This window comes from Papaver somniferum, unplaced genomic scaffold, assembly GCF_003573695.1.
Source record: "Papaver somniferum cultivar HN1 unplaced genomic scaffold, ASM357369v1 unplaced-scaffold_117, whole genome shotgun sequence".
Lineage (NCBI taxonomy): Eukaryota > Viridiplantae > Streptophyta > Magnoliopsida > Ranunculales > Papaveraceae > Papaver > Papaver somniferum.
Window position 1 is genome coordinate 2,243,140 of NW_020620714.1, and position 14,800 is coordinate 2,257,939.

A 14,800-nucleotide genomic window follows, 5' to 3' on the forward strand; every position below is an offset into this window, starting at 1 on the left:
TTATGTATATCAGCAAGGATAACAAAGTCAAATGAACAAAACTTCACATCAAGATGTACATTTCGCAAACAGAAACTTTCAATAGTTTGTTTTTCTTCTTTCATATAGCCACAATTTGAAAATATTGATTATATAACAACATAATAATCCTATAAATAGGAATGAGAAGTGAAGGATAAGATCACAACAAAAACATCAATAGGAATACAAACGAAGATGTCAAGAATTGGAGCCTCAATGTCTTCTTCAATCACCATCTTTTTAGTGCTTTTCATATCTCTTACCTTTCCTTCAAAAACCGTAGCAAATGGCTATTTCTACGATTCACCACCACCACCAAAACCAGTGTACAAGCCTGCACCAGTGTATGACCCTCCTACACCAGTTTACAAACCGCCAGTTTACAAGCCCCCAGTGTATACTCCTGTTTACAAACCTCCGGTGTACAAGCCTCCTGTGTACAAGCCACCAGTTTACAAGCCTCCGGTGTATAAACCTCCTGTTTATACCCCTGTGTACAAGCCTCCAGTATACAGGCCACCTGTTTACAAGCCTCCAGTTTATACCCCAGTGTACAAGCCTCCGGTTTACAAGCCTCCTGTGTACAAGCCTCCCGTATACAAGCCTCCAGTTTATACCCCAGTGTACAAGCCTCCGGTTTACAAGCCTCCTGTGTACAAGCCTCCCGTATACAAGCCTCCTGTGTACAAGCCTCCAGTTTATACCCCAGTGTACAAGCCTCCGGTTTACAAGTCTCCTGTGTACAAGCCTCCCGTATACAAGCCTCCTGTGTACAAGCCTCCAGTATACAAGCCACCAGTTTACAAGCCTCCTGTGTACAAGCCTCCTGTGTACAAGCCACCGGTATACAAGCCCCCTGTATACACCCCAACTTACAAGCCTCCCGTATACAAACCACCAGTTTACAAGCCTCCTGTGTACAAGCCTCCCGTATACAAGCCTCCGGTTTACAAACCCCCTGTCTATAAGCCTCCAGTGTACACCCCAGTATATAAGCCTCCGGTTTACAAACCCCCTGTTTATAAGCCTCCAGTTTACAAGCCTCCCGTTTACAAGCCTCCGGTATACATCCCAGTATATAAGCCACCTGTCTACAAGCCTCCTGTGTATACTCCAGTTTACAAGCCTCCAGTATACACACCTCCCGTTTACAAGCCTCCAGTATACAAGCCTACACCAGTGTACAAGCCTCCCACACCTATCTACTAAGAACGAGCCAACACCACCACTTACCCTAGTTCATATCCTATCACCACCATCTTCTACAAAGTCTACAAATCACCACCTCCACCCACTCTAGATTTCAAGATTTCAATAAATTATGAAGCATCTCAATCAATATACGTCAAGTATAAGAAAGACGAACATATAGAGATGTTTCATTTTATTTTATAAGTAATGTAATGTATTTATGTGTATTTCGTGTGTAATTTCGAGCCATTGAGGCTCTAGGTTGCAATAATTTCATACATTTCTACTGCTGAAAGTTATGAGCTTTGTATTTACATTTTGTTTGAATTTAAATGAAAATGAATTCAGAAAAAGAAGAAAAGGATTATCATATTTCCTATTACATAATTAATAAGATGAATCATCGTCAACAAAATCATCATTTTTTTTTTGATCGGAAAAGAGATCATGTATTATGAGAATAGAATGTACAGAAGGCTACCATAGGTAGACTCACAGAAAAAAGGGAAAAAGAAATAAAACTTACAAGAACATATTACAGATTACATAAACAAAATATCCCAGTCATTGATCACTGTATTAGAGAAGTTTACGTGAACTCTTTTTCCAGCTGCATTCGTCAACAAAATCATCTAATTTTGATAAATTTCCAGAGAGGCATTTCCTCATAAGCATGCAAATATTCCTTCGGAAGTTCTTGGTTTACAATTGAACACATCTCCATTGATTCACATGGTGATGGAAGTTTCGCAAAAAAAAATCTTTCAATAGTTTCTTATCCTTTTCATTTAATTTTTTCACAACTTGGAGATTTAATATGTAAGAACATGACAAGATAGTAAGCCTATTTCTGGAGGACGGGTGACCGGCTCTAAATTATCTACCACAGACTACCAGAACCATTGAACCGGTGGCATCAGAAATACCCATTGAGTAACATGTATCCTTGACTTGATTTTTACGTGCATCCACTTATATTTGTTTCTCATTACCTGAATTAACTAAGAGTTCGTTTGATTATTGATAGACGCATTAATATGTCTATTTTGATCTCAATTCTATGTATTGTTAGTGCTTTATTTTATTTTTTTATGGCTTTTAATGTCATTCTAGGTGTTTTTGGAGAAATAAACTTTTGCGGTAAAATTGGTTCCAAAAGTGAGCACCTTCGAGAGAAAATACTAGTGGCACCCCAGAGAAACGTTAAAAGTACCAGGAAAATTTATAAAGGCTTCCTAGGAATTTTCCCATTTACACCCCTAAATTTACTAAGGGACCCCCGATTACTAAAGGTGAAAAGACGAGGGTACCCAAATACACCACAATCTTTTTTGTTTCAACCTATGAGTCTGATACCAAGTATGATCATCTATGGACAAAGTCGAGACAATACGACAACTTGATATTCACTTGATAATGATTACGACCAATAACCAATTTATTATAGGATCAATATGATTAGGATTAAGGCACTAGTGTATTTACTTTATATTATAATATAAAATAATTATAACACGGAAGGTACTTTACTCGTCTCTTATCTCGACGGATTGCTTTACTCGGTTTTTTCAATGTCAAGTCTTTGTCACCCTCGTTCCACTCCACTTCTTCTCGATCTGTTTCCCGTTCCGTAATAGTCCCGGCTTTCACAATTTGAGCTGGTTCCATGGATTCATCCTCTACACTCTGCTTGCCTTTACATTGCCTTATGATTTCTCGTTTTTCATCTGCTACGGACGCTTCTCCCTTCTCTCCTTTCTTCCGGGCTTCCGACCACTTGCTCCTCCTTACCGCCGTTAGAGGTTCCACTCGTCTTGCTTTTCCTGCCATCGTTCAATTCTTGCTAAATCTGGTTTTCCGTCTGCCGCGTCACCAACTTTCTCTTCCATATCTTAGATCTTTATACACGACTAAATCACTAACTCTACAGAACTATCTGTACAAAACAACTCGCCTAAATTTGAAACTATTACAACCTTAAAATGGTTTTATTTTTTCACAAACTCTTAGATGAGGATGAACCCAATTCTAATCTCTGTTTCTGGATGTCAAAATCTAATTACTGGAAATCCAGTAGTACACCCAAAGTGATAGTAACCAAGATCTAAGACATACAAAGTAATTGTTAGAATACGGCATCCAACTCAAAACCAATTGGCAATGAGTGGAGAGGCCCTAAGAGATTATAAACCGCAGGATCTTAGATTTCCCAACAATGTGGGACTAATATAATAATCTCAACACGCCCCCTCACGTGTAGCCTCGTTAGGTCTAACACGTGGACAATAAATCGGGTGACGCGGAGTAAAGGCACGGTCAATGACTCGTCGCAAATAGCCTGCTCTGATACCATGTTAGAACACGGGAATCCAACTCAAAACCAATTGGCAATGAGTGGAGAGGCCCTAAGAGATTATAAACCGTAGGATCATAGATTGCCCAAAAATGTGGGACTAATATAATAATCTCAACAGTAATATAAACACAGAAATCTTTATTGATGAATCATTCAAAGTAACAAAGATACAAGTTCTTGAACACAAGGAAACCCTAATTTTTCTCTCTAGGCTAAGCTCTCCCACTCTCTCCAAATCCGATCCCCAATACATTTCCCAAGGACCTCTATTTATAGGCCATCTAACCCTAATGGAGAACAACTCATCTTATCTCGTCACGTTCTCACAGGGGAACTTTACACGTCGCCCAGACCGTTTTCCATAAAGCTTTTCCTCTTCTTTCGCTAACTTCACATGGGCTTGTCGGGACACCTGTCTCTTTTCTTGCTCCATAATTTATCTACTTCGCAGCTTGTCTTCTCAGCCAAGTAATCTTACTTCGTCTTTTTCTACTTCACGGCGGGTATCTTGTAGGGTACTCCATTGATCCTTCATAGCCCATGTTCCCCTAGGAGCTTACTTCGTGATGAAACACTATCTCGCACATGGCTTTTACCTCGTCAATAATGATGACTCTGACTTGATTTGACAAGTCACTGACGAAGATCTTCCGGACACGGTACAGGATTTATAAGCCGGATTCTCGCGTCTTCGCTAAGTCCACGTGACGGTGCATATTTTGGTATCTACAATGACAATAGTTGACTTTGAAATATTCAAATTGTTTGTATAAAATTAAAGAATCTCACTCCAAGTACGTAATGTAAAGTGACCCTGTCGTATCATACAGAATATGTGTTTGAAATTAAGCTTGAAACGAAAAAGATCGAGTCATAGAATTAGTTATCAGACACATGCACGAAAATGATATTGATGTTGCATCATAAGCCAGAAAAGAGATCAAGTCTTTCTGCATATTATTTTTCACCACTGACAAAGCTAGATTGTCTATTTGTACATTTAGTTGTTACATCAATCTCATTAGTCATTACTCGTTAAAAATACACAAAAATAATAAGTGAATAGGGTTGCGTAATATATTATGGATGTAGAATCCGTAACATCTCGTATTTTCAGTATACCTTTTTCTGAGTTGGTAGAACTTCGCGGTACCACCTTCACACAGAACGGCACAAATGTGAAATGGCTATTATAAAAATTCCATTACAGAAGCAGTTCCGTGAAACCTCCAGCATTATCATATAAATAACTAACCAATTGTACAATAATGTTTTCCAGTGTGTACCAGCAAGGACAACCAAGTCAAACGATCAAAAACTTCACATTATGGTGGAAATTTCCTAAAGATATTACCCCCGACACAGTGGCGTTTCTCATTGGCTTTCAATTCAAGGGACACAATCTCTGGACTTGATCTGCAAAGCCACCTTGATATACCTCATAAAATTAACATGAACAGAATAGCACCCATATCTGGATAATAAAACAGGCTATTATTAAATCCCACTGCAAAACCTCCAGCATTATCAAAAAATTAAACTAACCAATTGGGCAATAATGCTAGACGATAATGTCTACCAGCAAGGATAGCCATGCCAAGTCAAATGATCAAAATTTCACATCAAGGTGGAAATTCCGCAAACAAACTGTTTCAATCATGTCCTCTTTTTTCTTTTCATTTTGCCACAACTGGGATATTTTTAATTCAAGAACATTACCAAATAAGAAGTATATAAATAGGAATGCGAAGTGTATGAGAAGATACACCACAGAAACAGCATTAGAAAATACAAAATATCAGGATGGCAGGAATTGGAGCCTCAATGACTTCTTCTATCACCATTTTTTTAGTGCTATTCATATCTCTTAGCTTTCCTTCTCAAACCACCGCAAATGGTTATTTCTATGATTCACCACCACCTCCAACTCCGGTGTATAAGCCTGCACCAGTATATAAACCTGCTCCAGTTTATATGCCTGAATCAGTTTATAAGGCTCCGGTCTACACGCCTAAACCAGTCTACACGCCCAAACCTTACTACAAGGCTCCGGTTTACACTTCTAAACCAGTCTACAAAGCTCCCGTCTACACGCCTAAACCTTACTACAAGGTTCCGGTCTACACTCCTAAACCTGTCTACAAAGCTCCCGTCTACACACCTAAACCAGTCTACAAGCCTCCCGTCTACATGCCTAAACCAGTCTACAAAGCTCCCTTCTACACGCCTAAACCTTACTACAAGGCTCCGGTCTACACTCCTAAACCAGTTTACAAATCTCCCGTATACACACCTAAGCCTTACTACAAGGCTCCGGTCTACACTCCTAAACCAGTTTACAAAGCTCCCATATACTCACCTAAACCTCATTACAAGGCTCCGGTCTACACGCCTAAACCTTACTACAAGGCTCCTGTCTACACTCCTAAACCAGTCTACAAGGCTCCTGTATACACTCCTAAACCTTATTATACGGCTCCGATCTACACACCTAAACCTTATTACAAGGCTCCCGTCTACACGCCTAAACCAATCTACAAAGCTCCTGTCTACACACCTAAACCTTACTACAAAGCTCCTGTCTACACGCCTAAACCAGTCTACAAAACTCCCGCCTACACACCTAAACCTTACTACAAGGCTCCCGTCTACACTCCTAAACCTTACTATAAGGCTCCCGTCTACACGCCTAAACCTTACTACAAGGCTCCCGTCTACACTCCTAAACCAGTCTACAAGGCTCCCGTATACACTCCTACACCAGTCTACAAAGCTCCTGTCTACACACCTAAACCACAAGGCTCCCGTCTACGCTCCTAAACCAGTGAACAAGACTCCTGTCTACACGCCTAAACCAGTCTACAAGGCTCCAATTTAAGAGCCTACCCCAGTTTACAAACCTACACCAGTTTACAAGGCTCTCACCCCCATCTACTAAGAACGGTCACCGCCCCAGCTTACTCCCAATAGTTTTCAAGTATGAATCACCTCCTCCGACTGCTCACATATTCACATCACTTCCTCGTGGTAAGGCTCCTCATTACCAGTTACCAGTTCGATGAATATCTTCAAGTCTCGCATGCTTTTGCAATTTATATTCTTCAATAAAAAATGAAGCGTGTCAATATACATTGTATAAGAAAGATGAACATGTAGAGATGTTTCATTGTATTTCGTTTGTAATTTTTGTTTGTATTTGGTGTTTAATTATGAGCAATTGAAGCTCTATGTTGCAATAATTTCATATATTTTCTATGGTTGGAAATTGTGAGCTTTGTATTTACATATTTCTAGATAAATCATCTTCGTCGAAAAACGTTTTGACTAAATTTGCTGGTAGCGATTTCCTCATAAGCATACAAATATTCCTTTGGAAGATCTTAATGTACAATAAAACACGTCAGACCTTCTTCACTAGTCTCATTCTGCCATTACAATTTAGTGGTTTTCCTCAATGCTATGGAAGATCTCCATTTCCTCAAACATCCGCAGTCAGGTTTTTCACCTTGCTGTACTTTGACATTTCACCAGCTAGCATAAATGTGTGTGCGGTTCCAGGTCCAATTTACAAGCCTAACAACATCCAAGGAGTGGCAATAAAATTATATGAATTGATTTTGTACTCAAGAGCAAGCTCAACGGTACCCATTTGTACTTCAGCAATGTTGGCTAATTCCAGAAGTGATTTTTTTCTTTAATTGTTCCATAAGTGGAATGTGCTTGACGTTTCATCAGTCATTTCTTTATCAAAAAAAAAAAAAAAAATCTCATCAGTCATTAGCCGTTAAAAATACACAGAATAAGTGAATAGGGTTACTAATATATTATGGATGTTGAATTCGCAGCATCTCGTATTTTCAGTATATCTTTTTCTGAGTTGGTAGAACTTCGCCGAACCACCTTCACACAGAACAGCACAAATGTGGAATGGCTATTATAAAAATCCCATTACAGAAGCAGAGATAAAACCTCCAACATTATCATATAAATAACTAACCAATTGTATAATAATGTTTTCGACTGTGTACCAGCAAGGACAACCAAGTCAAATTTCTTATCTTTGTCATATTTTCATCATAATAAGGCTGTTACGTGCAATTTTAACTATTTCACATGCAGTACGGCTACTGCGCTGTTGAGATGTACAGCAGAAGTTCCCAAATCAGCATTAGAACCAGGAGGCACATTGTTCTTATTTATTTTGTTATGAGATTTGATGACTGATATCTGTAAAGAGCAACTTCACTCACAAACTCTGTTATCTTATGCAGACGTTCTTGGATAGTGATACTGCATCAATAAAACGAAAAGGAAGTAACTAAATAGAAACTTTGATAATAAATCATATGACACAACCAATAGAAGTAAGATTACCAAATCTGTTAAACATTTGACAGTGTAACTCAAAAAACGAATTCTTGTCAGTAGGCAGTAATGTTGAGTGGAAACCAAAATCTAGCGTATCAGTTCAGATGGAAAAAGACAAATAAATCCCAATTTCAGTAGGCGCACAAATATGTAAAGAAAACAAAATGTATACTATAAGAAAACGATGTCAGTACTGCCAATACGAATCTTATCTGTGGTTCTCGATACAGACTCCAAGCACCAGGATGATCATAAGACACAAGTTGAAAGTGGACAGAAAGTAGGTTGGATGTAATTACTAGTTTACGACCTACAGAAAAGTATTATGACCATGTCGTGATGTCCCCTTGTGAACTCTAACGACCTTAACATAAGTCGCTAAGAAATTGCATTATTTTTGCGAATCATGTGCTGCAATAAATGATGAAGCATCTCAATAAACAAGAAAGGTGAACATGTAGAGATGTTTCGTTGTATTTTAATCGTATTAGTAATTTATGTTTAAGAAGCTCAGTGAGATGTTTCATATATTTTCTATTGTTGCAAACTATGAGCTCTGTATTTACATTTTGCAAATGCTTTCAAGGAAAAAAGTAAAGAAAATAATATTTGCTACAAATTAATTAAGAAGATAATAATATTTGCTACAATGTGATTTGTATCCGACATGCTTCTCCTTGCACCTGAAACTGATGTCCAAACAGCCTGAGAAAAAGCGCATTCCCATTGAATATGTTTAGTTGTTTCAGTCTCATGTTGACAAATGCTGCAAATTTCTTCATTGTAATGCATTACCCTCCCCATACGTTCACTCGATGGAATTATGTCTTGAATGCACTTCCACAGGAAGGTTTTAATCCTTGGTAAAGTATTTAATTTCCATAGTTGTTTCCGAAAAGCTTCCATCTCAGCATCATAGTTTGCAGTTGCATTTTTTTTTATCTCCACCAATTTTCTGTATACAGACTTGACTGTAAATTGCCGATTGCGAGTAAGTGACCATATTAGCTTGTATAGAGAGTGAATAATGATTTCCATACACAAAATTTTGAGGATATATGCAGGTGAGAAAATCTGATGTAAAATCCAGACTTTCCAAATATTTTTTTCTTTGTCAATGAGATTACTTACAGTATTGTAGGATACTGCTAGGTTGAAGTATCCTATTGTGATAGGTGGTACTTGTTCCCTTAGTATCCAATTATCCTTCAAAGTTAGGATCTTTTTTGCATCTCAGAAGATGTACTTATGCACAAATGCTACTTCACCCTGAATGCTCTACCATGTCTAGGTTGTGTTCTTCATCTTCTTTGAGTGTAAAATCGATGTATCTGGAAAAAATTTCTCTTTTAACGCCTTTGCCCAAAGTTGGTTAGAGGTGTGGTATAATCTCCATACAATATTTGCCAGTAGAGCTTTATTGAAGCACTCTAAGTAACGAAAGCCTAAGCCGCCATTTTCTTTGTTTGTATTAACTCTGTCCCATGATATAAAGTATACACCTTTTCTTTCTTGCTTTTTCCACCAGAATCTCCGTTGTACAGCGTCCATTTCTTTTAATGTTTTCTTTGGGATTCTGAAAACTCCCATTTGATGAGATGGATAGTTATAGGTGGGGGCTCGCCAATCATCATCGCTTATTTCCACATCTATTTCTTCTACCATTATCACTTGGGAGTCCCTTTCCTGTCTGCTTACTGAAGGTTGCATTAACCACTCAATCATGATATGCCCGATTTTTGGATCCTCAATCATTGAGGCTATAAAGGAAAGTGCATCCGCATGTCTGTTATTGTCTCGGCCTATGTTTATCCAAATAAGGCTTCGTATCTTCATTGAGTATTCTTTCACGAGTAGCTGACATCTTTGCATCACCATATCAACTGTGTTATATCTTCCTTCAATTTGGCGAACCACTAGCTGTGAATCACTGGTAATTCGTACTTCGTAGAATCCAATTTCTTTCACAATCCTCAAAGCTTGTATCACCGCTTCATACTAAGTCTCATTATTTGTTGCTTTGTATTCCAACCGAAAGAAGAAAACTATCATGATCCCTGTGGGCAAAGTGAATACTATTCCTATTCCTCCTCCGCAATTGTTTGATGATCCGTCGACGAATATATCCCATCTTCTGGGATGATTCTATTGTAATAAGTCCTTAGGGTCTGGCCGACTGTCGTCTACATCCATCATTTCCCCTATGCTTTCGTCTTCTCGATCCCGAGAGAAATTCAGCGAGAAACTCTGCGATTATGTGTGACTTCGTAGAAGTCTGTACTTCATACTTTAGCTTAAATTGATCAATCTGGGTATTCCATTTTTCTACTCTCCAAACTCTTTTTGAATTCTTCAAGACTGATTCTATAGGAACTCTTGTAAGGACTTTAATTCTGTGGGTTTGGAAATAAGTCCATAACTTTTGTGATGTGTAAAATATTGCTAGTATCAATTTTTCAATCTTTGGGTAATTTTTCTCCGCTGAGCTAAGGGTTTTTCGGACCTGAAAGATTGGTTTCTCTACCCCTCGTCGTTCCGAAGTAAGACGGCACTAATAGCGTTTGGTGTTGCCGCGAGACAAAGCAACAGCTCCTCTCCGGGTTCTGGTTTTTGTAAGATTTACAACTTAATAAGGTACTCCTTTATACCCTTCAAAGCTTCTTAACACTCTTGCGTCCACGCGAACTTTGCTCCTTTCTTCAAAATTTCAAAGAAATGCTTAAATTTGTCTGAGAACCGCGAGATAAATCTTCCTAAAGCCGTTATCTGCCCATTTAATTTATGTATGTCTTTTATGGTGGCACGTGAAGGCATTTCTAGTATAGCCTGGACTTTTGCTGGGTCAACTTCTATGCCTTTTCGTGAAAATATATGTCCCAGAAAATTCGCTGATTCAACCCTAAAGATGCACTTTATTAAGTTTATCTTCATTTTGTATTTCCTCATCTGTTCAAAGATCTCTCTCAGGTCTTCCACATGTTCCCCTGAATCCTTTGTCTTGATCAGCATATCATCCACATAAACTTCTAACTTCGTATGTACCCACTTAGCATTCCTGCATCCATCATCCTTTAAAGTTCCTTATCGATTTGCTCATGATATGTTGTGGCGATGTTCCTTATTCGTTGCCTGATTGGTTTGACTGTCGGATCTAGCTCCAATCTATGACATACTACCCGTGGATCAATTCCTGGCATTTTCACCATGCTCCACGCAAATATGTCACCATATTTTTTAGCAATTCAACTAGCCTCGCTTCTTCTTCTTTGTCCATTGTCGTCCCAATTTTTAGGATCTTGGGTTCATGTCAGTCCCCAAGTTTACGTTCTTTGTTGGTTCCGCCGCAGCAAAGTTCATGACCGGTTCTCCTAGTGGTGTCGCCTTCTTTATCGGTTTCACGAGCTCTCCTTCTTCTTCTGTTATCTCACTGGGAATTGCCCATCCTTATTTAGCTCTTGCCATGTATACCCTTAGCTCATCCTCTTTTTTAAACTCAAGCATTTTCTTCTTTAGTTCCTTCTTCCTTTGCAATCTTCCCTCATAATTCTCAATGTCCTTCTCATCGCATTCTTCCACGTCCTCGCTGCTTCCACGTATTTCACCAATCCCACTGGGCATGGGGAATCGTAACAATTGGTGGTAGGTTGACGTGACGCCCTTTATCCCATGGATCCATGGTCGGCCCACGAGGGCGTTATAGGGTGACTCCACATCCACCACGCAAACGGTAACCATTGTTTCTAATTCTCCTGCGAGGATCCTCACACGTATCTCTCCTTTTGGTTTCGTTACCACCCCATTGAATCCGTAAATTGCATATGCCGATGGTATCATGTCAGAATCCTCATACCCCAAGGCTTTGAACGTATGGTAGAAGAGGACATCTACCGAACTCCCCATGTCTACCAAGACCTTGTCCACAGCGCACATTCTTCGTTGGATTTCTTCTTCTAACAAATGTTTACAAATGGTCAAGGTGATGACCAATGATTTCATATGCTGAGCCCCTCCTTTTGGTGCATCCCGTGCTGAAAATGATATGTCTCTCTTTTTCCATTCCTCTATTGGCTCTTTCTTTTCTATTGGAAATACCTCGTTCCCTTCATAGTCCACCTTGTATATCCTTGAGAGCACGTTATCTTGGCAGCTGAGGAAATCTTCCTTCGAATGTACTAAAAAATTGCAGCCAAATGACTTCCCTCCTTGGTCTGCGTTAATTTGATGCTGTCCCGTCAGGTTTTCATAATAATGTTGAGGTGCTGGTGGTAATTCCCGACCTTCTACGTAATGTGCGAGTTTTCCCTGTTCCATGAGGTTAAGTATGATCTTCCTAACGCTCCTGCAATTGTTTGTATGATTTCCATGAAAACTATAATATCTGCAGAACTCATGACTCTTCCTAGGGGTTGGTTATCTTCCAATATTCGGTGGTGTTGGAATTTCCTCAGTCAGTATCACTTCCTCCCATATCCTCTCCACAGTTGTGTTAAGCTTTGAGAGTTATAACTATATCCAAGAGTTTACTCCTTGCTTCGTTGGATTTATGTTCCTCAGCTGGTGTTTTTTGGCTTTATCACTTTGCGGCTTTCGATCCTTCTGCAAGGATTTTTCCCTCTTTTGGTCAATCCGCTTCAGCTCTCCTTCTGACGTTGTTTTTACCATAGCGGTCAACATAAGCTTCTTCTCCATCCATTGAAAATTGTCTTGCCTTTGCGAATTTCCCATCTGAATCCTCAATCTTCGCAGCTCTCGTAAGATTTCGTGGTCCATAATCCTTCTTACCGATTCATCGATATCTCTTTCTCGCCCCTTGTTTTTGCTTTGCTCCTCACACCTCATTCCTTCTTCGTGTCTTAACTTATGATTTTCCGTTCTCGCCTCCACTAACAGCCTTCTTAGGTTTCTTTCTCGGTCGTATCCTTCTAGCAACCTTCTTTTCTGTATTCTTCGTTCGTAATCTTCGTAGGGACTCTCCTCCCAATACAGGGTCCTTTTCCGAGATGAAGCCGTTATCATTTCGGAACTAGAGTTTTCCTCTTGCGAGATTTCAACCTTTATTTTGTTGCCACGTTCGTATTCCTCTCGTTTCGCATGACTGTCTCGTTTTACTGTTCCTGCTTGCCATTCCGGCTGGTACTTTACTCGCCGCTTATCTCGACGGATTGCTTTACTCGGTTTTTTCAATGTCAAGTCTTTGTCACCCTCGTTCCCCTCCACTTCTTCTCGATTCGTTTCCCATTCCGTAATAGCCCCGGCTTTCATGATTTGAGTTGGTTCCGTCATGGATTCATCCTATATGATCTGCTTGCCTTTACATTTCCTTATGATTTCCCGTTTTTCATCTTCTATGGACGCTTCTACCTTCTCTCCTTCCTTTCGGGCATCCAACCGCTTGCTCCTCCTTACCATTGTTAGGGGTTCCACTCGTCTTGCTTTTCCTGCCATCGTTCAATTGTTGCTAAATCTGGTGTTCCGTCTGCCGCCTCAGTGACTTTCTCTTCCAGATCTTAGATCTTTAGACACTACTAAATCACTAACTCTATAGAACTATCTGCACAAAACAACTCGCCTAAATTTCAAACTATTACAATCTTAAAATGGTTTTATTTTTTCACAAAATCTTAGATGAGGATGAACCCCAATCTAATCCCTGTTTCTGGATGTCAAAATCTAACTACTGGAAATCCAGTAGTACACCCAAAGTGATAGTAACCAAGATCTAAGAGATACAAAGTAATATAAACACAAAAATCTTTATTGATGAATCATTCAAAATAACAAAGATACAAGTTCTTGAACACAAGGAAACCCTAATCTTTCTCTCTAGGCTAAGCTCTCCCACTCTCTCCAAATCTGATCTCCAATACATTTCCGAAGGACCTCTATTTATAGGCCATCTAACCCTAATGGAACACAACTCATTTTATCTCGTCACGTTCTCGCAGAGGCGCTTTACACTTCGCCCAGACCGTTTTCCATAAAGCTTTTTCCCTTCTTTCGCCAACTTCACATGGGCTTGTCGGGACACCTGTCTCTTTTCTTGCTCCATAATTTATCTACTTCGCGGCTTGTCTTCTCAGCCAAGTAATCTTACTTCGTCCTTTTCCACTTCACGGCGGGTATCTTGTAGGGTACTCCATTGATCCTTCATGGCCCATGTTCCCCTAGGATCTTACTTCGTGATGAAACACTATCTCGCACATCGCTTTTACCTCGTCAAATAGTCAATAATGGTGACTCTGACTTGATTTGACAAGTCACTGAGGAAGATCTTCCGAACACGATACATGATCTTTAGACCGGATTCTCGTGTCTTTCCTATATCCACCTGGCGGTCCATATTTTGGTATCTACAATGATGATAGTCGACTTTGAAATATTCAAACTGTTTGTATAAAATTAAAGAATCTCACTCCAAGTTCGTAATGTAAAGTGACCCTGTCGTATCATACAGAATATGTGTTTGAAATTAAGCTTGAAACGAAAAAGATCTGAGTCGTAGAATTAGTTCTCCGACACATGCACGAAAATGATATTCATGTTGCATCATAAGCCAGAAAAGAGATAAAGTCTTTCTGCATATTATTTTTCACCACTGACAAAGCTATATTGTCTATTTGTACATTTATGTTGTTACATCAATCTCATTAGTCATTACTCGTTAAAAATACACAAAAATAATAAGTGAATAGGGTTGCGTAATATATTATGGATGTAGAATCCGTAACATCTCGTATTTTCAGTATACCTTTTTCTGAGTTGGTAGAACTTCGCGGTACCACCTTCACACAGAACGGCACAAATGTGAAATGGCTATTATAAAAATTCCATTACAGAAGCAGTTCCGTAAAACCTCCAGCATTA

General features: G+C 39.3%; 2 protein-coding genes across 2 annotated transcripts; both read left to right on the forward strand.

Moving 5' to 3' along the window:
- The first annotated feature begins 216 nt into the window (after positions 1-216).
- Positions 217-1,230, forward strand: LOC113330126 (repetitive proline-rich cell wall protein 1-like). Its single transcript, XM_026576981.1, has one exon. It carries the CDS (start codon positions 217-219, stop codon positions 1,228-1,230), a length of 1,014 nt encoding a protein of 337 aa, XP_026432766.1.
- A 4,120-nt stretch (positions 1,231-5,350) lies between these two features.
- Positions 5,351-6,887, forward strand: LOC113329460 (repetitive proline-rich cell wall protein 1-like). Its single transcript, XM_026576333.1, has one exon. It carries the CDS (start codon positions 5,372-5,374, stop codon positions 6,386-6,388), a length of 1,017 nt encoding a protein of 338 aa, XP_026432118.1. The 5' UTR covers positions 5,351-5,371; the 3' UTR covers positions 6,389-6,887.
- Positions 6,888-14,800: the final 7,913 nt, after the last annotated feature.

Bases quoted from the DNA above. Each gene is read 5' to 3' on its own strand.
- LOC113330126 (XM_026576981.1), top strand. From the start codon at position 217: ATGTCAAGAATTGGAGCCTCAATGTCTTCTTCAATCACCATCTTTTTA.
- LOC113329460 (XM_026576333.1), top strand. From the start codon at position 5,372: ATGGCAGGAATTGGAGCCTCAATGACTTCTTCTATCACCATTTTTTTA.